This window comes from Protopterus annectens, chromosome 11.part0 (assembly GCF_019279795.1).
Source record: "Protopterus annectens isolate FY-2018-M chromosome 11.part0, PAN1.0, whole genome shotgun sequence".
In the NCBI taxonomy this organism is placed as follows: Eukaryota; Metazoa; Chordata; order Ceratodontiformes; family Protopteridae; genus Protopterus; species Protopterus annectens.
In genome coordinates, this window is record NC_056745.1 from 130,092,297 (window position 1) to 130,118,705 (window position 26,409).

At 38.8% G+C, this 26,409-nt stretch overlaps 1 protein-coding gene across 4 annotated transcripts in view; it reads right to left on the minus strand.

Moving 5' to 3' along the window:
• Positions 1-26,409, minus strand: part of CACNA2D4 (calcium voltage-gated channel auxiliary subunit alpha2delta 4) — a 2,573,275-nt gene that overhangs the window by 368,026 nt on the left and 2,178,840 nt on the right. For 3 of the 4 annotated variants that reach the window (XM_044087505.1, XM_044087504.1, XM_044087507.1), the window contains one exon: positions 9,413-9,433. The exons of the other annotated variant lie outside the window; for it this stretch is intronic. In XM_044087505.1, coding sequence (XP_043943440.1) covers positions 9,413-9,433 — 21 coding nt within the window. The remainder of the gene's footprint in view (positions 1-9,412; positions 9,434-26,409) is intronic. 4 annotated transcript variants of the gene reach the window in all.

Sequence of the window (26,409 nt, forward strand, 5' to 3'; positions counted from 1 at the left end):
ATCATGCCTGTGGGTTTGAGGCAGTGCATATTTCCCAGTCTATAGAGCTGTATTTAAAGTCACCCATGAATAGGGTGCTTGGTTGGATGGTGAGCACCTCTAGTAGGTTTAGGTAAAAGTCGTGAGACTCTAGGGACATAGATGGTGACCTGACATGGTCAGGGACCTTATCTATGGTGACTTGCATGTGGATAAGCTACATGGTATCATCCTGTTGAACCAACCTGGATGTATATTTATTGTTAATGTAGATCAAGACACCTTCACCTTTGGCCCCAGTCTGTGCTGTTTATGGTCTAAATGCGTGGAAGCCACTGCAGCCCTGCACTTCTGGAGCACTTTCTATGGCTTTACACCAAGTCTCAGTCGGCACATATGTGTACATTCTCCAGAGTGGAGAGGGCTTAAGGGGTGTTTAGGTTCCGAGCATTCAGCAGTAACACTTTAAATTGACTTTTCATTATGTTAGTAGTTTTGTATTTTTGGCATTGCCTAAAAAAGGCTCTAAGGGGGAAGAATGAAGTTTTAGCCAATATTTGAAAGTCTAGGGGGGACAGATGCAGTCCATCCTTGGAAAACAATTTGGTCTTTTGCTCATGACATCTCATGCTAACAGATATTGGATCCCCCTGGAGTGAGACCAAAACTAAGCCAATTATTAAAATCAATCATCTTATATTCATACTGTGGTATTATCCTTGGTGAAGGTATCCTTGCTCAATGCAAGGCTTATTCCTCTCTGTGATACATATTCTGGGAGAGCCATTATGTCTCTTTTCACATAGTCCATTGAGGTATGTCTCAGGTCATTTACACTCATACGGACTATGATAAGAAACATATTGGTACCTGAGGTGCAGAAACCTGAGTACATTGGTGATATTGCAGATCCTGGTGCCAGATAGGCAACTAATCGCTATCTTCTCCTTGTCTAACCTGGTGAGTGGGGCATCTGTGTGTCACACAATGGAGTCCAAAATGGTGTGAGTATTAGGCAAATTATATGCTTGCCTTATGGGCTTTGCTCGTGGGGAGCCATTGGGTGTAGGCTTATGTGAGATGTTTGGTGTTACTTTTGGTGTGTGTTTTAGTGATTGCTGAGGTGCAGTGGTGCCATTAAGAGGCTTTGGAAGTCTTTGAGATTAGGGAAGGTTTCTTTTAAGTAACTCAGCATATGACAATCTGTGTGTGTGGTGAGCAGTGAGTGTGAGGGATGTAGTGTGGCTATTCCTGACTCGTTTGTATGCGAGATTTTTGCCTCCAAGGAAGTCATGTATTTACATCTCTCTCATACAGTGTTATGGTCCTTAATGTTTAACTGGCTGAGCACATGAGACAATTGCTACATTGCCTTAGGATACCCAAATCTACCAAGCTGGCCACAGAGACATTTGGAAATTGCAAATCCATGTTGTCTGGTCCTGTAATAGGGTGGACTGTTTAGGATTAAGGACTGGGTTTTAGCAGGGGTCTCCTAGGGTAGTTTCTGGGTTTAAGGCCAAGATGTTATACAGTGCTAGGATATGGTAGTTCTATTTGATGCACAAGCTAGATGCTCTAAACTTATTTCCACAAAATGTCACACTGTTTAACAAGTTTCGGATCTAATCCTAACTTTACAGGGAAATTTTACTGTCTAGGCATTTACTGCTGTTCAGGACACTGCTAACCGCTGCTGCCCACTGGGAAGTTCTGCTCAAACTTTCATGACTTATAGCACAAAAAAAGATTGAAAAATGACTCCTATGCCCTCTAGCCAATAAAAAAAACACACATTCAGCTTACTGGACTGCTTCCCAACTCAGAGAAATCAGGTAAACCTGTTCTGCCAAAAGATGGATGACCCTGGAATTTCTTAACGTAAACGCACAGCAAATGCAGCTTTCAAATGCAGATTAAACCTCAACTTCCAAACAAACTAGTCCTTGGCTAATGCAGTCTTCTGCAGGGAGATTTGGAGGCACATATAACTAGACAAGTAACAAACAGAATTACTATTTTTGACACAAAATTAAATAAATGCTTTAAAAATGCTCAGAAACAGCACTGATCACTGTATAAAGCAGGTACAAGTGCAGTAAATCAGAAAATATTCTAACTGTAGTCTGGATGGCTGTGGACTGACACACACACACACACACACACACACACACACACACACACACACACACACACACACACACACACACACACACACACACACACACACACACACACACACACACACACACACACACACACACACACACACACACACACACACACACACACACACACACACACACGCACACACACGCACACACACACACACACGCACACACACGCACACACACGCACGCACACACACGCACACACACGCACACACACACACACACACACACACACACACGCACACACACACACACACACACACACACACACACACACATAATTCATGTGCTTCGACTGTCAAAAGATCAAAGACTGAAATACTGACTAAAGAGTTCGAAAGCTAACTTTTCAAACACTGACCATGTTGGGATGTGTGGGGTATACAGATTTACTCTTTGCCCACTGTAGTGCAGTCTTGGAGTTGTTACATCTAAGTAGCGGGAGTTGTGGGGGTGCAGGAGAGTTGGCCCCTCTGCAAAAAGAAAATTGTTTCTGAATTTTTGTGATTCAAAGTGTTTTTCGATGTCTAAATGCTGGAACATTTTATAGTTCAAGTACACACACACACAGACACACACACACACACACACACACACACACACACACACACACACACACACACACACACACACAAATACAGACAACTACCTTTCAACTGTACAGATTTTCACAGAATGTCTAGATTTTTGTCTCACATTTTTAGTCCGTTTTTCATGAATTTGTGGTTTTCTGGCAAATCAGTGGCAAATCATTAAAGGCTAAAGTTAGAAAATAATGAAATACATTTGAGTTTCAGACTTCATACCCTTCAGAAAATTTATGCTAATGTAAAACCTGTTATTCTATCAACTTTCAAAGTTTGTAAGAACAATATTTAAAAAGTGTCCCTATTTTTGGCCCTTTGTCCCACTTTTATGTCTTTGTCCAGATTTCTTGCTCTAAGAGGTTGAGAGGTATGACCTACAAGCCATTTATTTGTTCTCATATGTGTATATTTTATAACTCTGTCGAATTTGTTTTCCTGACTACAGATCTGAAACAAAATTAAGTGGATGTAGCATATTAGGGCAACTTAGTACTATGAGCCCTCAAATGCCAACAAACCGACTGCATTTCAATTACTGCAACAGCAAAGTGCAAAACTCACTAGTACACATTAAAAGCTCTCTTATAGGGGACTTGGGAAAATATAAAAATCCATATTCCGGCCAGCAATCAATGTAAAAAAGAAAATTTATTATCAGCGAAGCCAAACACAGTTCAAAAAAAGTGTCCAAGGCCAAGAATACAGCTTCTGTGGGAACTGACAATATCCCTGGCTATGTTCTACATTAACTACAGAGTGAACTGGCACCTCACCTGTATGCCCTGTTCAATTACAGCCTCACCTCAGGCTTTTTCCCTACCGAATGGTGCACTGCTATAGTCATCCCTCTCCACAAAGGAGGAGAGACTACAGACCCTGGGAACTATTGCCCCATTAGTTTAACAAGTCTGATATGCAAAGCTATGGAATGCATAATCATGGACCTAATAAACCAGGATACAGGGAATCTCCAAACTCTGGGTCCCACACAGTTTGGTTTTGTGAAGGGTAGATCATGCCTGCTCAACTTGGTCTACTTCTTTGAGTCAGTCACCAGAGCTGTGGATGAAGGCAAGGTGATTAATACAGCCTACCTTGATCTGGCCAAGGCGTTTGATACCATTCCCCACTCAGGAATCATACAAAAACTCACTAAGCTAGGCATCAACCCCTATATCACTAGGTGGGTTGCAAACTGGCTCACAGAGAGAACCCACAGTGTGAAAGTAGATGACTCCAAGTCAGACTGCCGACTAGTCACGAGTGGAGTTCCACAGGTATCGGTCCTGGGACTTCTCCTGTTTGGTATCTACTTCTCAGAAGTCCAAGCCAACATGAAGGGACTCCGGCTGACAAAGTTTGCAGACGACTGCAATTTGGGAGACATTATTAACTCCCCAAGTGATGTTGACATCCTACAGAAAGGCCTCGCTGAGACCAACGACTGGTGTCAGAACCATGACCTTAAGCTCAATGATAATAAATGTGTCGTCATCCCCTTTGGGAAAAACCCAGTTCCCATGAATTACCACATCGATGGTAATCCACTAAACACAGAAGGGGTTATAAGAGATCTGGTAACACTCTCTTTTGACCACCACATTGCCACTGTGGTCAGAAAGTCCTTCTATGTGGCACATCTCGTTACTAAGGGTTTTGCATCCAGAAAGAAAGAGGTCATTGTCTCCCTCTACTCTTCTCTCATTAGGCCAATCATCAAGTACAATGCCCCATTTGGTATGTACCTCACTAGACACCTGCAACAACTGGAGAGGCCACAAAAGTACCTCACAAAGAGGATCCTAGGCCTTAAACACTTGTCCTATATGGATAGACTCAAAAAGCTCCAACTATTCACTGACTCATATCGCCTACTTAGAGGCGATCTCTGCTTGACTTACAAAGCCATGTCTGACCCAGCTCTGTTAGAAATGCTACATCTAAATAAATCCCAATCCCTCTGGACCACATGCTCCAGGGACCTCAGCCTCATTACCACAATCAGCAGGATGTGCTGGAAGGATAGAATTATAACCCAGAGACTGCCCATGCTATGGAATAGACTTTCCATACATGTCAAACAGAGCACCTCACTGGCCCTCTTCAAGGGAAATCTTGATGAGTGGATGGGAAATAGAAAATTCACCCCGGGGATCACTCCAGTAGCTCTACTTGACAGAGGCACTGGGAACTAAGGTTGAGTGGCACAATGCCAGGGCAATCCTATGGGCTAGGCTTGTAAAGGCTCTAGGGCCATTAGCCTAGTACACACCTATGAACCTAAAACCATCACTGGAAATATGGCTGGCAAGCCTTTCTGCTTTGCCAGGGATAGTCTGTACCTCTTTTACCAAGTCTTTTGCATTCTGGCTAAAGCCTTTGCTGCTCCCCCCATAGTGCTTTTCTTAAGTAGAGTCCATTTGCTGGACATTCTAACCTAGTAAATTCTAATTTAGAACACATTAAAGTGTCTCTACTCAATGCAAGCAGTCTTGACGAAAAAAAAAAAAAATGCCCAAACCTGAGACTTTCCTGACCTTGTGCATATTGATATATGTATAGTTAGAGAGACATATTTTTAAGGCAATGAAAGCACTCTCACTGTTCCTGGGTTTTGTGTGTATCTTAACTTCAGGCCTATTGTATTTGTCATGGGTATCATCACCTCATGACGAATTATACAGGACACTAAATTCAAACTCCAAGATGTCCAAGTCACCTTAAACAAGACTGATTACTGCTTCATAACTAACTATATAACACTATCTGTGTCCTCTTTGGAGCCTGATAGCTATCTTAACACCTTAGCTGAATTCCATACTTATTTTAACTATCCATCAACAAACTGTCTGACCCACACTGACAGTGGTCGGCATGCCCAACACATCCCTGACATTATAAATGCTAACACCTTTGTACAGTTAACCATCCTTCTAGGGACCCAATACTGCTGATCTTGTCCTGACAAATTATGGTTACTTCATGTATACCAGCATAAATAACATTTCCCCTTGTTACTTCACACTATGAATTAATGACTATTAATGACTATTTTCTTTAAAACTGGTGATAGTTCAATTGCAAATACCACTGTGTTTAGGGGCTTTCCAAATAATTTCTACTTTAATTTTCCTCTAATAGATCCTGTTGCTAGTGCCACTTCCTATGTCTCTGACTTACAGTTATCTGATATTTGTTTTCCCACTTAAATAGCTATACAGATAATCATAAATTAAAACAAAAATTGAATTGTATAACAAAAAAAAAAGAAATTATTTAATGCTTGTAAGAAGTCTCATTCTACCTACCTTAAAAACACACTGGAGCAAACCAGTAAGAAGCTAAGTTAACCATTAGAAAGTTCAAAGCTGAATTTAAAATAGCTAGTAAAACCAAAACAAACAAACAAACAAAAAAAAACAGCCAAACAAAAAAAAAAAAACTACAAATCTCAGGAAGTCAACAACTAACATCCAACAATGTTCAGAGCTAGTCCATAATTATACTGCACACTCTGACCCAAAGTGCATAGCTAATATCCTAGTTGATGAATATAGTGCAAATTTTACTGCACCCCCCCATTATAGTTATTTTACAGATTCCAGACTTCCCACCACCCTCTTTAATTTATGTGGAACAAAGCCTCTCAGCCCTCCCAAAAACTAGGAGCACCTCATCAGTGGTCCCAGATAACATACCAGGGTGCCTGATTATCAGTAGTAAATATGGCTTTTCTGACCCCCTACTTAACCTCTTTAGTATAAGCCTCTCTACTGGTTATTTTCTTGAAGCCTGGAAAATGGCCATTGTAATGTTGTTGCACAAGGGTGGCATATAAACAGATGCTGTAACTACAGGCACATTAGTCTCACTAGCCTCATATGTAAACCTATGGAATGTATTATTTCAGACATCATTCAAATGGACATTGAAAATCTTTTAACCCTGGATGCTCATCAATTCAGCTTTGTCACAGGAAGTTCCTGCCTCTTTAGCCATATTATTTTTTTTGAAAAAAGTCATCATAGCAGCAGATATTGGATATTGTATACACAGCACACAGAGCCTCTGAGAATATTCTACATGCAAGCAGTATAGATTGACTTTTAAATCTGAATATAAATCCTTATGTTGTTCAGTTGATAGATAAGTGTTTGTCTCAGAAAACCCACATGGTTAGAGTTGCAGGTGCCACATCTGAAAACAAAAATAGATATCAGTGATGTTTGTCTGTCTCTCTCTCTCCTACATGGCATTTATTTCTCAGACTTTCACGGCAACATTTCTCGTCTATTCTGTCTCTCTCTCCTACATGGCATTTATTTCTCAGACTTTCACGGCAACATTTCTCGTCTATGGTAATCTAAGTTTGCAGATGACTCTAAACTGGATGTTATTTGATCTTCCAGTGGCTCACAATTACTCCAACATGGGTTAGACCACGTTAACACCTGCTGCAAGGACAATGTTCTAAAATTACACATGAAAAAAAAATGTAGTATAGTTAATTTTGGTGAACAAAATATTTTCCTATACCGTGTAGGTGACACACCCATCCAACCAAATAGTCTGACAAACCTTCTGTCTGCCCAATCCAGTTTTCCAATGCATCTTCACTAAACCCAGAGAAGTCTTTACTCTCCTTTACTTGAATCATATCAGACCCATTATGGAGTATAATGCACCTTTTGGCATGTATTTGAATAAACATATCACTTGACAGACCTCAAAGATTACTAACTAAAAAGATCAATTGTCTCAAAAATCTTAATTATCAGGACAAGCTGGCATCCCTTTATCTGTACTTAGTTTCTTATAGACTTCTGAATGGATCTGTGTTTAACCTTTCCAGCCATGACAGATCTGGCCCTCTTGACCACCTATTCCTTTGCAGGACAAATGTTTCCTCAAATAACACATTAAAGGAACTAAGCCATCATCAATAGGTAAATAAAACAGGTTGGCATGACAGATTAATGTTGGCATGATAGATTAATATCCCAATGCATTCCCCAGCTCTAGAACAAACTTTCGCTACATGTTAAACAGAGTAGCACCCCAGCCACCTTCAAGGTAAACCTAGACAATTGGATGGGCAGCCACAAATTCTTCCCTGGGCTACCTTGTGTTCCTTTCTCGAGGCTGGAGAGAACTTTTGAATATGTGTATTAGCTAGGCCGGTAAAGGCTTGCAGACCAGTTTCTTAGTCCTTACCTATAAAGCTATGAACCTTTTTCAATAAGCACTCCCTACTTCATGCTCAGTATTAAATGTACAGAAATAACATCGGTTCCGGCAACCAAATAATAACATCCACACTTATTCTTGATATTACAGGGAAAAAAACACAAATATGTCTTTGGCAGTAATACAGTGTCCAGGGCATTTGAATGTTATCATAATCTAAATAACAATTAATTACTTTTTAAAGACACACAGCATTCTTTTACTGATGTAATGCAATTCAAAATGGCAATTTAACCCTGGGTAACAAAAACAAACAAATACACAAACAAAAAAATGAAAGTGAGGCAAACGTTTGTTTCTATTGTAATTTTAATTTAGCATCATTGCCCCTATTAGTCTCAGGGGGTATTTATGACATTATTGCCATGGTGTTATCTGTGCTTCACCAGGGACCTCTATTAATGCTACAGCTATGAAAAGGGATTCCGATATGGAAGAGCTGCATGGAGGAAAAGCTCATTAGTGGCTTATTAACAAGTCTCTGAATGGAACAGATTACAGATATCAGCAGGCACTCTAGTTCTTCCCCTACCAATGGACATTGCACTGCTGTACAGTCACCCACAAGAAGACAGACACAGACATGCACGCACACACGCACACACGCACTCACACATTTCGATATGATGGTTGTTTATCACCTTTGAAAGGGCTTTGAGCGGAGTTATTTTAGCTACTGTTTACCAAATGTCATGAGTTGTATATGAAGGGGTTACTGGAGTTAGTTGTAGAGTACTTTTCAATGAGGGATTATACAGAAATAAGGACATAAATATTTGAACACTACTCGGTTGGTCTGTCAGCAAAATCTTATGTCCTATTTGGTGGATCGGGTTATTGCATAGACATGTAATACTCTGTAGACTGATTGTCTAGGATTTACCTAGTATTTACCTGTGACCAGATTATCTATACTGCTACACACATTAAACATGTCTTGCTTCTGCTGCTGACACCGACTTTCTTATGAGTTTGATTAAATGGATTATTAGATTAAGTTTTTAAATATATATGATAGTAATATTATTTTTTTAATGCTTGAGATATTGGTCATTTTTTCACATTTTTGCCAAAAAGAAAACAATACACTTTTAATGAAGTAACTATACCAGCAAAGATCCCATGACTGCCAATTACTAGGTAACTAAAAGAAACACTGAACTTGATATAAAGAACAAAATACAATGTTTCCAGTTTGGTGGCCTTACAATACACCATGGACAAGTTATAGCATTTACTTATAATGTTTCCAGTTTGGTGGCCTTACAATACACCATGGACAAGTTATAGCATTTCCTTATAATGTTTCCAGTTTGGTGGCCTTACAATACACCATGGACACATTATAGCATTTCCTTATGCCCCTTATACAGAATTTTACACATCTTACAAGTTCAGTACATTTACATACTTGATGTTGATACTTACAGTGATGGAAGAAAGTCTTAGCTGAAGAAAGCAAAAGGATATCCCCATGATTGTGGTTGTGGTGATGATGATGATTAATGGATGATGATGATGGAAGCATAGTCACATGGTGATGTCACATGATGGAATTAATTAATGCATTAACATCCATGCATGAAAGAGAAACAGAGTGAGAGAGACAAAGACATTGGAATATTAAAGTAAAATGTGAGACATGGAAAACACATACATACGCACAAACGTGCACACAAAACACACGCATGCACGCACGCACACACACACACACACACACACACACACACACACACACACACACACACACACACACACACACACACACACACACACACACACTAAATAACCAAAAACCTTTCTCTGTTTTCTTAGCTAATACTCTGTAAAATGCTTCATTGTAGCCCATGGTTAATGACTCATGATTCTGTAATAATGTTTGCAAACTGGAGAAGTATTTCTAGAGAATATAAACAGTGGGTGGCTGGATCATAAAGAAGACCCTAACATTAACAAAACATTTTATCCATACTAAAAACGGATACTTAAAACTCCCTTTAAATGAAAAAAAAAACAAGAACAGTTTTCTAAAGATAAATTCATAAGTTATAAAAATTTGCAAAAAATAGATTCAGTTTTACATCACTGTATATTTTACATTGGGATTTAATTATTTAGTTGTTTTCCACCCTTTATTTTCATTCAGCCATACGGACAAAAGGTTACAACAGTGTTTGAAAAAGGTAACTGTATTGTTTGGTACTTTTTTACACTATTGATTACCATTTGTAGATCTTCATTTATTTATTCTAAGACATTAAGCAAAAACATTGTTTTTCAAATATGTATTCCTGTCATGAGATCCCATTCTTCTGCTGTGGTACCAGCACCTCTTGGCATGAAATCAATTTTCTTTTCAAGGTGTGTGTGCGTGTGTGTCTGTGTAACAGCATAAGAACAAATGTGAGATCATATAAGAACTAGGAGTTAAGGAGCTAAGTATCCATGACAATAATGCAGCCAACAGTACAAATCAGAACAAGAGATATTTATTTTGCTGCCCCACAAAACTCTCTCTGCAGAGAGGAAGTCATCAGGGGAAGTAAAGGAAGCAGTGGTCACCCAAGGGGATTGAAATCTTTCAGATGACATGAGTTCACCTACATTTTACCTTTACAGCCACTTCTAGGTAATGATATTACATTCTATATATGTATATACATATGTACATAATTATGTTACATTCTATGTATGTATGTATATACGTAATTATATTACCTTCTATGTATGTATTTACATATGTACATAATTATATTACATTATATGCATGTATGTACATATGTATGTAATTATATTACCTTCTATGTATTTACATATGTACATAATTATATTACATTATATGTATGTATGTACATATGTATGTAATTATATTACCTTCTATGTATGTATTTACATATGTACATAATTATATTACATTCTATGCATGTATGTACATATGTATGTAATTATATTGCATTCTATGTAGCTATGTACATATGTACATGATGATATTACATTCTATGTATGTATGTACGTATGTATGTGATGAGATTACATTCTATGTATGAATGTACATATGTACATAATGATATTTCATTCTATGTATGTATGTAATGATATTGCACTCTGTGTGCATATATGTACGTAATTATATTACATTCTATGTATGTATGTACATGTACATAATTATATTACATTTTATGTATGCATGTATGTAAGTATGTACATAATATTTCATTCAATGTATGTATGTACGTAATGATATCACACTCTATGTATCTACACAATTATATTACATTCTATGTATGTATGTCCGCATGTACATAATTATATTACATTCTATGTATGTATATACAGTACGTAATTCTATTACATTCTATGTACGTAATTATATTACATTCTATGTATGTATGTATGTAATGATATTTCATTCTATGTATGTACGTATGTACATAAAGATAATAGATTCTATGTATGTATGTATGTATGTATGTACATAATTATATTAGATTCTATGTATGAATAGTATGTATGTATGTACATAATTATATTAGATTATATGTATGAATAGTATGTATGTATGTACATAATGATATTAGATTCTATGTATGCATGTACACATGGACGTAATAATATTGGATTCTATGTATGTATGTACAACAGTCTATGCAGTTTCGTCATGCACTTTCCAGCTGTTTGGTGGGCATCTTCTCTGTCTTTAGCAACAGACTTAGCAAACTGATAGTCCTCCTTGGCAGAAACATTTCTTCTGTGATCCTTTTGCATGCATTCATGAAGGCAGCAGCTTCTGACCTAACAACAAGAATAGGGAACGTGTTTTTGTATGACAAAGCATACTATTCATATCCTCTGGCCCACCTTTTTTGTAAACTGAATATGAAGTTAGACAGCATTATCACCTTAATAAGTGTACCATGCCTTCTAAAACTGTGAGGACTGCAGGTTACAGTTTATAAATCTTGTTAAGTTTTTTTTTTCAGATTTTGAGGAATGTACTGGAACTGCAGTCTGATAGGACTGCAGTGACAACTTTAACATTTAGTTAGTCTTTTCATCATATCTGTCCAGAATCTGAACTTACAACTAGCCCTTCCACAGTCACCCCATTACAGCATCTGTCTACAAATTCTAACAGCCATGTTTTTATGACATCATTTGAATTACAGAGAGAAACTTCCTTAATATATTCTATGGGTGTGTTTATCATCTGCACCAATTAGCATTCAGCATCTCTTACTTTAAGTTCCCATGCTTGGGAAATAACATACTGTCAGGACGACATGAGCTATGCCTTCTAGTCAGCTTGCTTACTACCAGTGGGCACCCATTGCAAACCAAGACTAACACCGCAGATTTAGCACCCTCATTGTGAAAAAACAATATGCAAGCATATTCTTCCTTACTAAAAGGGATTTATTTTAATTTATTGTTTGTTGATGAGGTTAGTTCCACTAGGCTACTGTCCTCATTTTGGGGAAGACGCGAGGTGGTCATGGCATGGCAATAGGGAAACTATTTGGCAGTGAGGAGATAACAGAAAGACTGAAGGATGCTGTAAGAGATGGTGCAGATACAGAGATGGCATGTCTGGCCAGTGGAGTAACTGAATTTAAGAGTATGCTCTGTGTTGGGCTTTGGGAAGATGGAACAGAGAGGCTGACAGCAGTGTTTCCAGAGCAAAGACTTATGCAGCAGCAGTAGCAGGTTCCAGTGAAAGACTGCAGAAAGAAATGGAGGTGCAGGTGCAGAGGAAAAGACTGGAGCTGGTGAGAGTGCAGAACAAGGCATGAACTGCAAATAAACATGGTAGTGTTTTAAATAGTGCTGGTATGCCCTTATGATTCAGTTTGTTTGACATTGGGCATTACTACACAAAGGAACTGAACTCTTCTGTGAAATAACTGTTGAGACATTTGCATTTGCAGAAAAAATGTTTATGAATGTGCAAAGAGAAGTAATATATCTCCTTGGAAGGACTATATTTATCAAAATGTAAATGTATTGCTGAAAATAAAGTATGTTATTGCAATTTAGAACAACTGCAATAGAAGAGAATGACTTAAAAATGTTTTTCTAAGCTTATGTCAGGATGTACATGATATTAAAAAAGTTGTGGATAACAATGAATTATGGAGTAGGGATGGGAAGTTTATGTAACTTTACAAACAGAAAATAAATTATGGCATGTGCCTGATTTGATAGAAATAAATGAGAAAAACAAGTGCTAAGTACTGGGGGCAGCAAAAAGAATATTTTTCTCTGTGGGGACAAATGACATTTAATCCAGGATTGTACAAAAAAAGAAGGCATGGGTAATGTGGGGAGTTTGGACATTCTAGAAAAAAATGCAAACTATATTGTAGGAAATGTGGAAGTGAGGAGCACTTTTGCTTTCATTGTCCTCAAATTAATAACGACAAAGTGAGGGAAAAAAAGGGGGATAGAGAACAAGTTTTTTAAACAAGAAAGGGTGGAAATGAAGGGATGGGGTGAGGGTGAGGAACTGCAAGATAAAAACATAGAAAAAGATGTACTAGATGAAGAAAAACAAAGTAATACATGAAAAACACATATACAGATGGATAACAGGTTTGGGGTATTAAAAACAGAGGAAGAAAAAGAGAGAGATATGAGCTGTAAGTCAGAGAAAAAGGTGCAAGGTTCTATTGGGGGAAGGGTGAGAAGGAGAAAAAGGAGGCCGAAAGATGAACTGAAAAAAAACACAAAAAGGGAACAGATTAATGTAAATTTAGTTATCACTGAATGAGAACAACATGAATAGTGATGTCAGAAAAATGATGGTGTTTGAATGATATGTAAAAAACAGTTGCAGAGGTAATTTGTTTACTTGACATAAGATGATAAGATAAAAGGAAAAGGGTGGAATTTGAGTGACGTGGGAAAGAAAAGTGGTGGGGGGTATAGGGGTGATACATGTTCAGGTACTGCAGTATTACTAAAAAATGAAGAGATTAAAGTATTAATGGTAGCAGGAAGAATGTTAGCGCACAATGATAAAAGGGTTTATATTATATCATCAAACGTTAGGTTGTCGAACAACTAAACGTCGACCCCTAAACGTTGAAAGCTACAAAGCACGAACAGCCAATTACGCAAATTATTTTACAGGGAAAGATTTGCTTGGCCGTCATCGTGAACTTGCCCTTTTCCCCGATGTAGAGTGATCTCTGAGTTGGTATATTTAGTTAGGGGGTGTGGGGGTCCCCCACTTGATTAGGGCTTGAAAGTATGTTTTGTTTTCCAAAAGCCAAGCAAATTTTTAACCTGTAAAATAATTTGCATAATTGGCCATTCACAGTATGTAGCTTTCGATGTTTAGGTGTTCAACAACCTAAATGTTCGATGGTATAATATGGACCCTGACAAAAGGGGCAGAAAGTGTTTATAATAGTACCAGTCTATGCATTTACAAATGTAACTGAAAGAAAACAATGGTTGAGAAAATTCAAAATTCTGTAACAGTAAACATGTTTATTATGGAGGTGGGCGACTTTAATTGTAATTTCAAAAAGGTGAAATGGAATATGGCACAAGATGTAAAAAGGCTAAGTAACTACAAATAGTTGTAGGTTAAGAACATGTAAAAGGTGAGAATATATTTATAAGATGGGGTTACTTAAAACAGATAAAGGAAGAAAAACGATTTAATATGTATTCACCACACAATTCAGATAGTAAGCGCTTTCATGGTTAAAAACCGCTTCATCAGACTACAAGACTACTAAACATAAGTTCAGTTAAATAGCCATTCAAATTAGCAATTAGCCAATCAAACGCTTGAATTCATTAAAACAATAAAAACAGTAGCTTAACTTGCCAGATATGCATAAAAAACATCCCCAATATAAAAACTGTATAAAATTACATCTGAATGTATCAAAACACACAACAACCACATTAAAACGTTTTTAAAACAAATAAATATATGCACATAATACATGCTAAATATAAACAACTGTTAATGTTTGAGAGCTTTAGCTCACAGGAAAGGTTTTAAAGAAATCCTACTGTTCAAACCAGGAGGTTTGTCTGCTTGGAAAAAAGTATCCATTTTTGCTCTATGGCTTCAGTACTGTTCTTCAAATCACCTCCTCTCTTGCTCCCAAAAACTATTTCCAAAACTAAGAACTTGAACTTATGTGCTGGAGTCGATTACAAAATGTCTCCCTATATGGATATGGGCACATGCCATGCATCTCCTGCATGCATAGGTACCAAGTCTATCTGACAAAAAATGCTTCTGGGAACCTTGAAACCTATAACATAAGTGACATCCACAACTAGGGTTTAAGGTAGATGTGAGTTTCTATGCTGATTGTCAAACTAAGAACGTGGTGTATTTTTGCTATTGCACAGAATGTTTTTCCTTTTATATAGGAAAGACCAATTGACTCCTGAAGGATAGGATTCTAGAACACCTAAGAGACATTAGGAATGTAAAAGAGACCAGTGCTTTGGCCATGCATGTGACGAAGGAAGGTCCAGCACATAAGTTCAAGTTCTTAGTTTTGGAAATAGTTTTTGGGAGCAAGAGAGGAGGTGATTTGAAGAACAGTACTGAAGCCATAGAGCAAAAATGGATACTTTTTTTCCAAGCAGACATACCTCCTGGTTTGAACAGTAGGGTTTCTTTAAAACCTTGCCTGAGAGCTAGAGCTCTCAAACATTAACAGTTGTTTATATTTAAGATGCATTATGTGCATATATTTATTTGTTTTAAAAACTTTTTAATGTGGTTGATGTGTGTTTTGATACATTCAGATGCAATTTTATACAGTTTTTATACTGGGCATGTTTTTTATGCATATCTGTCAAGTTAAGCTACTGTTTTTATTGTTTTAATGAATTGAAGTGTTTGATTGGCTAATTACTAATTTGAATGGCTATTTAACTGAACTTATGTTTAGCAGTCTTGTAGTCTGATGAAGCGTTTTTAACCATGAAAGCACTTACTATCTGAACTGTGTGGTGAATACATATTAAAGCAGTGATGCCGTGTGGAACCAGCGTTTTTCTTCCTTTATCTATACATTTTCTACGTTGGTTGCTTCGTTCGGTGGAGGGAGTTATTTTTCTGGATTTTACTTAAAACAGAGATTGATTACATTTTGTTTACAGATGACATGAAAGGAATGAAAGATGTAATTACAGGAGCAAAGTTTTCAGATTGTAGGGCTGTAGAGGTAATAATAGGAGTGAATGAAAATATAACAAAAGAAGGAAATGGTTAAAAAGACCGACAGGAAAAAACTGCCGGAATGGAATATATTAGAAAAGATAGAGGGCAACTGTAGGAAGATCATATGGCAATCAAGCTATTTATGGCAGTTTGACAAAGTGGTAAATGTTGTATAAAGAAAATTAAAAAAATATATTTAAAATTGGAGAGAGAGAGAGAGTGAGCAAAGGAAGAAGGAAAGGATGATGTATTATAAGAAGAAAGAATAGTAGAGAAAGGGCAGGGAAAAGTCTTAAAGAAGAAGAAGTAGAAAATATAGCATATGAGTATAACCCATCTATATCAAGCAAAGCTCCTCATTAGCACTCTTCAAGAAAAATCTTGATGAGTGGATGGGAAATAAAAAATACACCCCGGGGATCACTTTGGTGGCTCTGCTCAACAGGGGCACAGGAAAATAACTTTCTTGGGTGGCGTAAGCCAGGGAACCTTGTTGGCTAGACTTACCTTGGCCCTTGGGCCGATAGCCTAGTACCTACCTATGAACCTATAATAAAGAAAAATAGAAAGAATGATATTTCGATAAAAGTATTATTTTAAACTGAGGAAAGAAGAAGTTTCCCCATTTATGGGTAAGACATTGATATGTAATGAAAGAAATATGAATGCAATGAAAGGAACAGTTAAAATGTAAACAAAAGGAAATTATAGATACAGTTGAAAGGCATGTACAGAATATGTATGTGACATGGGGTGTACTGAAAGTAAAGAAGATGAAAAGGGAGGTAGTGGAAGAAACGGAAAAAGAAACAATCAAGAAGAAAAAGTTAGTGGATGCTATAAAGGAAGGTAAAGAAGAATCTGCACCAGGTCCAGGTCGATCGGGGTAGAGTTTTTATGAAGAAATGTCAGATGATGAAAAAAATGTTTTTTTTCTGTTATAAAATTTACATGGAAAAGGGGGAATGTGAAGAAATAAAAACACTGGAAACCAATTACAGTGGGAAATACTGACTGTAAAATATTTATGAAGATTATTCAGAAAAGAATGATTGTTGTCTTACAAGAAGAATTGAATGGGGTTAAAGGTCAAAGAGTAAATGAAATGCTAATGATGGCTAAAGAAGTGGTTGAGTGTACAGATAAGAGAAAAGGAGAAAGAAAAATAACAGTATGTGATGTGGCTAACGCATTGCCAGAAAGGCTCATCCAGACTCTGCTACACTTTGCTGTGAAGGAAAGGTTAGTTTGCTTTTATTTGTTGTATTTTGTATTACTTTACTGCCTTTTTATATTTTGAATCCTGTGGTTTGTTTTCTTTACCTTGTGTTTTACTTGCATTCTGCTTTAACAGCATATTAAAACTTCAAAAGAGACCACAGCTCTGTCTCTTCTGAGTCAGGCAGAAATTTTTTCCACCCTCCCACCCAGTTACAGTTGTCTTGTTAAACACCACTGTCTTTCTAGTTGCCTGCCTCTTAAGTTAATCTGACCATATATCTCATTTCCTCTCTGCTTTCACTGGCTTGTGTGAGTAATCACAAAATCATCATTTTTGAAATCCCTCCCCTTCAACTATTTAAATTTATTGGCCATCCTACTGTATTCCATAGTACCAGAATACAAAAGTGACCACCCCTTTCAATCCATCTTGCTGTTTTAAAAATAGTAACTCTCCACTAAACCCTAACTTTTTAAACAGGTAAAACTTAAGTTACCTACTTACACATCTAACTTCTCTAGTGCATACTGCAGTGTGCATTTTTTTCATCTTACCTTTAAGCATCCCTGTGACTAGCACTTGCTCTAATACCTGCTGGAAAGCACTAGGAAGCCTTAAACTGATACAAGCACTCAACTCTCCTTGTTAATAAGGAGAAATTAATTGTAGGCACTAAACAGCCTATAATTGAAAAGTACCTTGTTAAGGTAAGGGAAAACAGCTCCTGTACTTTACAAAAAAAAAGGCACCAAACCAGGCATGTTCAAGGGTCAGCCTCTGGTGATTTCTCCTGTCCACTTGGTGAATCTCGGCATACTGGGGCAATGCAGAAATTGCCTCATGTACACAGACAACCCTCTCCTCCTACCACCCAACACTACAACATGTGAGAGATGCATTTACATAGCCAAAATGGAAGCAAAGCTCTCTCCACCCAAGATTGTGCTAGACAGTCAAGAGGAGAAGGTTAACACCCACACTACACCTCAAGCAACACATAGCCCTTCTAAACCCACACCACCAACACCTACATATAGCAACACTAAATCCACATATGCAGAGGCCCTTAACTGTAACCCGCCCAAGCAACAAGGACCTCTGAAGCTGAAACGCAAACACCAATCACAACCAAAGTGTCACATAGCTCACAACACCAGTGTGCAACCCAGCAACAGCCCCTAAGGCAAGACAACATACCTAACACTTTAGTCATAGGTGACTCTATAGTCTGGCACACTGATGTCCCACTCACCAGGATGAACAAGGAGAAAATTACAGTCAGCTGCCTGTCGGGTGCCAGGATCCGTCACATAACGCATGCACTCAAGTCACTCCACAACAAGTACAGATATGACTCTGTCATTGTCCATGTTGGAGTGAATGACTTGAGATGTACCTCCCTGGACTACATGAAAAGAGACATGGAAGAGCTCTTGGATCATGTGGCCCAGGCAGGTATGACCCTAGCCCTGAGTAGCATCCTGACCTCAACAATTGGCTAAGCTTGTGGTGTCATTCAAAGGGGATCCAGTATCTGTCTGCCTGGGATGACATGATCGACAGACCATGATGCTTTGCCAGAGATGGTCTGCACCTGTCGCCCCTGGGATTCAGGTTACTGGCTAAGGCTCTTGCCACCCCTATAGTGCCTTTCTTAGGCAAAGTTCAAAGGACAAAACCACCACCATAACAGGTACAAGCATGCAAAATCTGAAGGTAATGCTACTCAATGCTAGAAGTCTAAACCTCAAAATGCACTCTCTTGAGGCACTCCTAAAAATGGAGAACATTGATATCTGTGCAGTAACTGAGACCTGGTTCAAGGCTCCAGAGAGCACCCCTGCAATACCAGGCTACAACTCTTACCACACTTTTCGGCCACCAAACCAGGACCGAAACAATAAAGGCAGAGGAGTGTCAATATTCACCAAGGATATTCACACCAGCAGGTTAGTTGCCCAACACAATGCATCTGAAATTCTCCAGGTGCAACTGACACTAGGTAAGACTGCAATCCAAATTGTAGCTTGCTTCAGATCCCCCACCATGCTCCAAGATTCTCACTACACCCTTCTAAACATACTGGAAAATATTAAGATAGAACCAAACACCCTAATACTGGGTGATTTTAACTACCCTGCCATTAACTGGGAAAACTACTCGTGTACCAACACCTTTGCCCAACGGTTCTTGGAATTCATAAATTCCAACACCCTGGATCAACTAATCCATAGTCCCACCAGGGGCTCCAATATCCTAGACCTGGTCATTACCAACATGGGAAATTGATGCTCCACACCTATGGTCACCCCCTCGTTAATCAGGTCTGACCATAAGCTAATCACCCTTAACATCCACATCCCACCCCCACCCCCCAGTAAGGGAACTTCCATAAAAAACTTCTCCAAAGCTAACTTCATGCTACTCAAGTCAGAAGTGACAAACTTCATGACACCCATGCAGACGGGAGCTGAAAGTTCAACTGCTGAATCCTACACTAAGGCACTGTTATGAGCACATCCACTCATGCATGAATCGTGCCATCCCAAATAGAACCAAGATGCTCTCATCCAAAAATAGGAAGCCAATCTGGTGGTCCCCTGCCATAAACAAACTTTACAACAAAAGGAAGAAACTGTTGCAGCAAAGAGGAAAATCCCAGGATGCAAAAAACTCCCTTACCAGCCTCAGTAAGAAACTGAGATCCCTCATAAAATCCTCCAAAGCTAGTTACGAAAATAAAATTGCCAAAGATTCCAAAGACAACCACAAGACATTCTATAACTATGTCAAGAGTCTAAATGTCAATGCTCAGATTTGCTCTGAGCTAAAACAGAATAGCATTAAATATACTAATCCCAAGGATATTGCCAATATCCTGGGAGATCGATTCAGTGCCAACTTCACCCCCCTCTCACCCCCTAAATGGTCCATCTCAATACCGGAAGATTGTCAAATTCCAGTAATAATGGCCACACAGGTAAAAAACACTCTCTACAAAGCTAAGAATACAGCATCCATGGGACCAGATGACATCCCGGGTTGTGTACTACATGAACTACAATATGAACTGGCACCTCACCTAAGTGTCATGTTTAATCATAGCCTCACCTCAGGTTTCGTGCCTACTGAGTGGCGCAGTTATACCACTCTACAAGGGGGGATCCACCTTGGATCCTGGAAACTACTGTCCCATCAGTCTGATGAGCCTTATCTACAAGGTCATGGAGCGTATTATCATGGAACTTATAAACAAAGACATTGGCAACCTTCAAACACTGGACCCCACCCAGTTTGGGTTCGTGAAGGGCCGATCTTGTCTTCTGAACCTGATTGACTTCTTCAAATCAGTCTCTAGAGCCATGGACAAGGGTAAGGTGGTTCACACAGCCTATCTAGACCTTGCCAAGGCCTTTGACACCATCCCCTACTCTGGAATCATAGATAAACTTACTAAGCTGGACATTAATCCCTACGTCACCCAATGGGTTGCTAACTGGCTTACTGATAAAGCCCATGCTGTAAAAGTAGCCGACTACAAATCCAGCTCCAGACAAGTAACAAGTGGAGTACCTCAGAGTTCAGTCCTTGGACCGCTCTTGTTTGGCATCTACTTCTCTGAAGTACAGGCCAACACTAAGTGACTCTGGCTAACAAAGTTCACAGATGACTGCAAACTGGGAGCCATTATTGAATCCCCAAATGATGTGGATACTCTACAAAAGGGCCTTACAGAATCAGATGCTTGGTGCCAGAGCCATGGGCTCAAGCTCAATGCCAAGAAATGTATAGTTATCTCCTTTGGGAAAAAACATGTACCCGTGAATTACCATATAGGTGGCAGTACACTAAACACACGAAAGTGTGATAAGAGACTTAGGGACACAGGTGAACAGTGGTCTCACCTTCGATAACCACATTGCCACAACAGTCAGGAAATCCTTCTATGTGGCACACCTCATCACTAAGGGCTTTTCATCCAGAAAAAAGGAGATCATTGTCCCACTGTACTCATCCCTCATTAGACCCATTATAGAATACAATGCCCCATTTGGTATGTACCTCTCAAGACATCTGCAACAACTGGAAAGGCCACAGAAATACCTCACTAAAAGAATCACAGGCCTAAAGCAGATGCCCTAAGCTGACTGCCTTAAAAAAACTCCAGCTATACTCTGTCGCATATCGTCTGCTCAGAGGTGATCTCTGCTTAACATACAAGGCCATGTCAAACCCAGAGCTGTTGGACATGCTACACTTAAAGAAATCCCAATCCCTCAGAGCCACACGCTCCAGGGATCTAAACCTTTTCATCACAATAAACAACTTTAACAGTTTGAACAGATTTTGCCTTTTCTTCCATTTTCTTCATAACCTGCTGGGCAGGTGTACCAAACAAACTTGTCTTGTCCATAGGAGCATCTAGCAACTTAGCTTTAACATGATCCGGTAAAGCTTGTTCCTTTAGCCATGCATGCCTTCTTATCACTGTGCCTGTCATGGCTGATCTAAATGAAGCCTCCAGTGCATCATAGCCACATTTTAAGGAATGGTTGCTAACCTGTTGTATGTTATTTACCATCTCTAATACATATTTCTTATCAAGAGATTCATCAGTGGTTAGTTTTTTAGTTAACTGATCAAGCATAAACTCTTGGTATTGTATCATGTGAAACTGACAGTTTAAAGCTCTAGCTGAGAGAGTAGCTGAAGTGTAGACCTTTTACCCCATCTGTCTAGTGACCTTGCTTCCCTTTCAGAAGGAATAGGGTTTTTAGCTGTGGTCGCTACTGCCTTGGGACCCTGGGATATAGTTTCTGGGTCTGCAAGTGGGGCCTTGTAAAGGTGGTGATGAGTATCTGGCACCCTGTAAAATCTGTCTGGTTTGGCAGGGGCTGGGGTAAAGAATCTGGAGCGGAGCAAACATCATTGAAAGCATCATCCACCACAGAGAGAACAGGAGGTATAGCTAAGGGCCTGTGCTGTGGGAGGTGCAGAAAGGTCCTAAGTCTTTTCTGGAGTCTGAAAAATCCTGTTGCTGCCATTGGAACTGTTCTCGCATGGCATGCAAGGTTTCCCCAAAGGAGAATTCTTCTGGTGGGGAAGCAGCTGGAATGGATTCTTCAGCATCAGAATCTTCAAAATTGGAGAAGGGAGCCTCAGGCTGGTCAGTTATGTCTGATTCATCAGCAGAATCATCAGAAGACACTGGCTCAGGGGGCTCTGCCCTAGGTCTCTTCTCTGGGGGCTGAGAGGCCCTGTCTGGGTGAGATTGAGATCCTCTAATTAAAGAAATTAAATCTTCTGCCAAAGAAAGCATTTGAGAACTAGAAGAGGGCCTGGATGTGGGGGGTTTAACAGGCACTGTTTTAGTAGTCTTGGCTGCTTTAGCCCTGGCGAAGGCCTTAATGGACATGGCAGCTGGAGGCCTAGCAGCACCACGTGCTGGGGTAGAGACATCCAAGGGGATGGTGTCTGATAAGTCAACCACCGTAGTGGGTAAAATTTCTGAGGTCGATTCAAGAGTTGTTATGACTGCAGATGCATCCATGAAGGACATCATGCTGGAGGGATAGGTTCCTGACCCAGAGACTCCCCAGACTCTGGAATAAATTGCCCATATATGTCAAGCAGAGTGCCTCTTTGGCACTCTTCAAAAGGAACCTTGAAGATTGGATGGGAGAAAGGAAATTCACCCCAGGGATCATGTCAGTCACCCTGCTAGACAGGGGTCCAGGGAAGTAAATAGTGTGGGAAGAAATAGCCAGGGAATTGTTATGGCTAGGCTTGTGTAGGCCCTAGGGCCGATAGCCTAGTACCAACCTATGATAGTATTGATCATGAAATGTTGAACATTTTAAAAGAATACAAGGTAGGAAAAACAAGGATAGTGAGGAGAATTTATAAAAAATCTTCTGCCTGTGATGGTGAATGGATGGAAAAAATCTTCTGCCTGTGATGGTGAATGGATGGGTAGGAAAAAAGCTAAGACAGGGAAGAGGGGAACAAGAAGGCCATTGATTGAGCATGAGTCTGCCTGAGATGGCAATGAATGCAGCTATACAAACATGTAAATTAAAGTTAGAGAATGGAAGATGGGGAGCTAAGGAAGGGATAAGGTTACCATTAATGTTAAACTATGAAGATTATTTGATCTTATTAGCCAAGAACAAACATTGGATGAAAGAGACACTTTACAGAACACAACACATTTTAGGTACACTATGATTGCAGTGATGTGGTAAGAATGGCAGCGATTTATTTTACCAGAAATTAACTGATTTTCTAGGGGTTACGTTTGTGAGGGAACAAGTAGTAATTGAGCAATGGAGACAAGTTCTAGAAAAATATGAAAGTTGACAAACTTGTGAAGGGTGCTTCAGTTGTCTCTAAGAAAAATGGTATATGTGTTATACACGCATATTTTAGGAAAGCCTGTCCAAGCTGTATGGAAGCTGAATTATTGGGTATCATTTTTTATTTTCTGTGGAGAAAAAGGCTGAATTCAGTCAAAAGGATGATAGTTTATAACGTAAAAGAAAAGTGGGAGGTTGAATTTAATGAATCCAGTTATTTTCTAAGCATCAATGCATTTATTTTGGGTGCTAAAAAGTATCTGAAAAAAAAGACAATACTAGGAATTTTTTATTTGAAAAATATAAAGGTACATAAATGAGTGGGGGTAAGAAAAGGAAAAGGGAAACAGAAGGTTTTAGAGAAGGAATATGAAAATAAAATAAAGACATGGAGATTTGATATAAACCAGTTAGAGATGGAAAGGAAAGTGGTATAAGAGTGCAAGCGATTATAATGATCTTTGGGGGAAATGGTGGTGGAGTGAATACAAGAAAGCAATAAGGAAAAGGTAGGAAAGATCTGAATCTTTTTTTGAAACTAGTGATTTTCAGTTGTGTTTATTATTGGACAAACTGCCAATGAAAAGTAAAATGAAATATGAAATGATAGAACAAAGAATGTGTAATAGCTTTAATACTGAAGAGGTATTGCAACATTGTTTTTTGGATTGTAGGAAAAATGAAGGTTTTTGGACATTATTTAAAGATGTTTATGACTGGAAAGTATTTAAGAACATTGATATGGACATGGTGTTGTATGAGAAGTGTGACGACAGTGCCCTGGCCCAGCAATCAAAGAGCCTCAATCCTCACCACTAACACCAGGGAGGTCGTCTTCTAGAAGAGGAAAGGATAACTAATACACACAGTAAAGTACAATTTCCCTTAAGTGCACACAGAGATCACAGTCAGTCTGGGGCTGGCTGCTCCCTTGCTCACCAGGTCCCCAGTAAGACTCCCCACTGGCACAGCTATAGGGTCCAGGTCTCAGCCTAACTGGGCAAGCTAAAACCTCCACTAGGCTGGCAGCCTACGCCCATCTCTCCCCAATCATCACAAGAAGTATAAAGTTGGGTGTGAAAATGAAACTGAAACATAGCATTAAATTTTATTCATTGCTCTTTGGTGTTTATGGAAAAGAAGATGTGAAGAATTGCGGAATAACAAAGAAAAGAAAAGATGGTGAGAAAGTGATATGTGATATAAAGGAATGGTTATGGTAGAAAGAGTAGCGGATGAAAAGGGTTTTACATGTATTTAAGAAAATAAACATGTAAAGTGCTTTACTGTGATATATAAAGTGTAAACATAATTAATGTGTAAATAATGTAGGAAAGAAAAGTGTTTATGTAATAAAACAACCCCTAGCCTTTTCCACAGGTGCCATGGGATCCCTTACATCGTCCTGAGTTCCTGAGCTACCGCCACCTCAAGCATAGGAAACCTCGGTTTAGCACATACCTAGGAGTGCAGCCCCCCCCCCCCCATCACTGCACTGCAGTGTCAGCAATTCAGTCATCTGGAGTGGGAATAGAACCCATAGCCCTTTGGTCTTCCAGTACCAAAGAAAAAGGTACACAGCTAATCCAGCTCTGGGAATTCAACAGCAAAGGAAATTGTTTGAATGCAAAAAAAAAAGAAAAATGTATAACATCAGGATCGAACATTCTTATCACATTTTTTGTGCTTTCTAGTCACTTAGAAAGGCTACATTAAGTGTACATGCAGTCTACACTTTGTGGTAACCTTTATGAATCCCTGTTGATATTTAAAACTGCAAGAATATCAGTAGGAAAACTAAAATTAGGAAGAAGAAGGTGTGAGCTATGTCTGTGTTGTCTGTTCACTCAGAACCACGTACACTTAGTGTAGGCATTATTGAATCCTGTGGATACAAACAGATAAACTGTGTGCAGATTCTAAAATTTATTCTCAGACACAACAGATTATAGATGTAGTAACAAAATCTTATGCAGAAGAGTTTGATATTACAAAGTGGCTGATAAATTGTTCTTTTGACATCCGGGTAACCTCAGATACTGAAATCAAATTAGATTATATTGAAAAAGAACTATGCAAACTGGATCCAAACAAAGCACGGGGAGGAGACAGAATTAGTAATAATGACCTGAGATTACTTCAGCAAGAACTTTCTGTACCATTATATCTATTATTTACTAGGTCATATAAATATGACGAGATTCCTCAAGATTGGAGACATGCGCTTATTAAACATATCTTTAAGGGAAAGGGGAGTACGGCAAACACAGACTCATAAAGACCCATAAGTCTACTTTCATGTTCTAGAAAAATAATGGAGAAGGTAATATTGGTTAAGTTATTCTCAGAACTGGAAAGGTTGGGACTTGAAACCATGTATCAGCATGCATATGCTGAAAATAGATCTATTACAACCTGTAAAATGATGCTCTGTAACAATATAATAAGAGGTATGAATGAAAAATTGTGCTGTGATGTAACTTATGTAGATTTAACTTCAGCATTTGATAGGGTCATACACAAAACACTGATCAATAAATTAGAACAACTAGGTATTGGTGTACTCTTGATAAGAAGGATAGCTGCATGGTTTACGAATAAGACATGACAAGTATCATACAGCAACTGGACAAGTGAAATTCTTGGT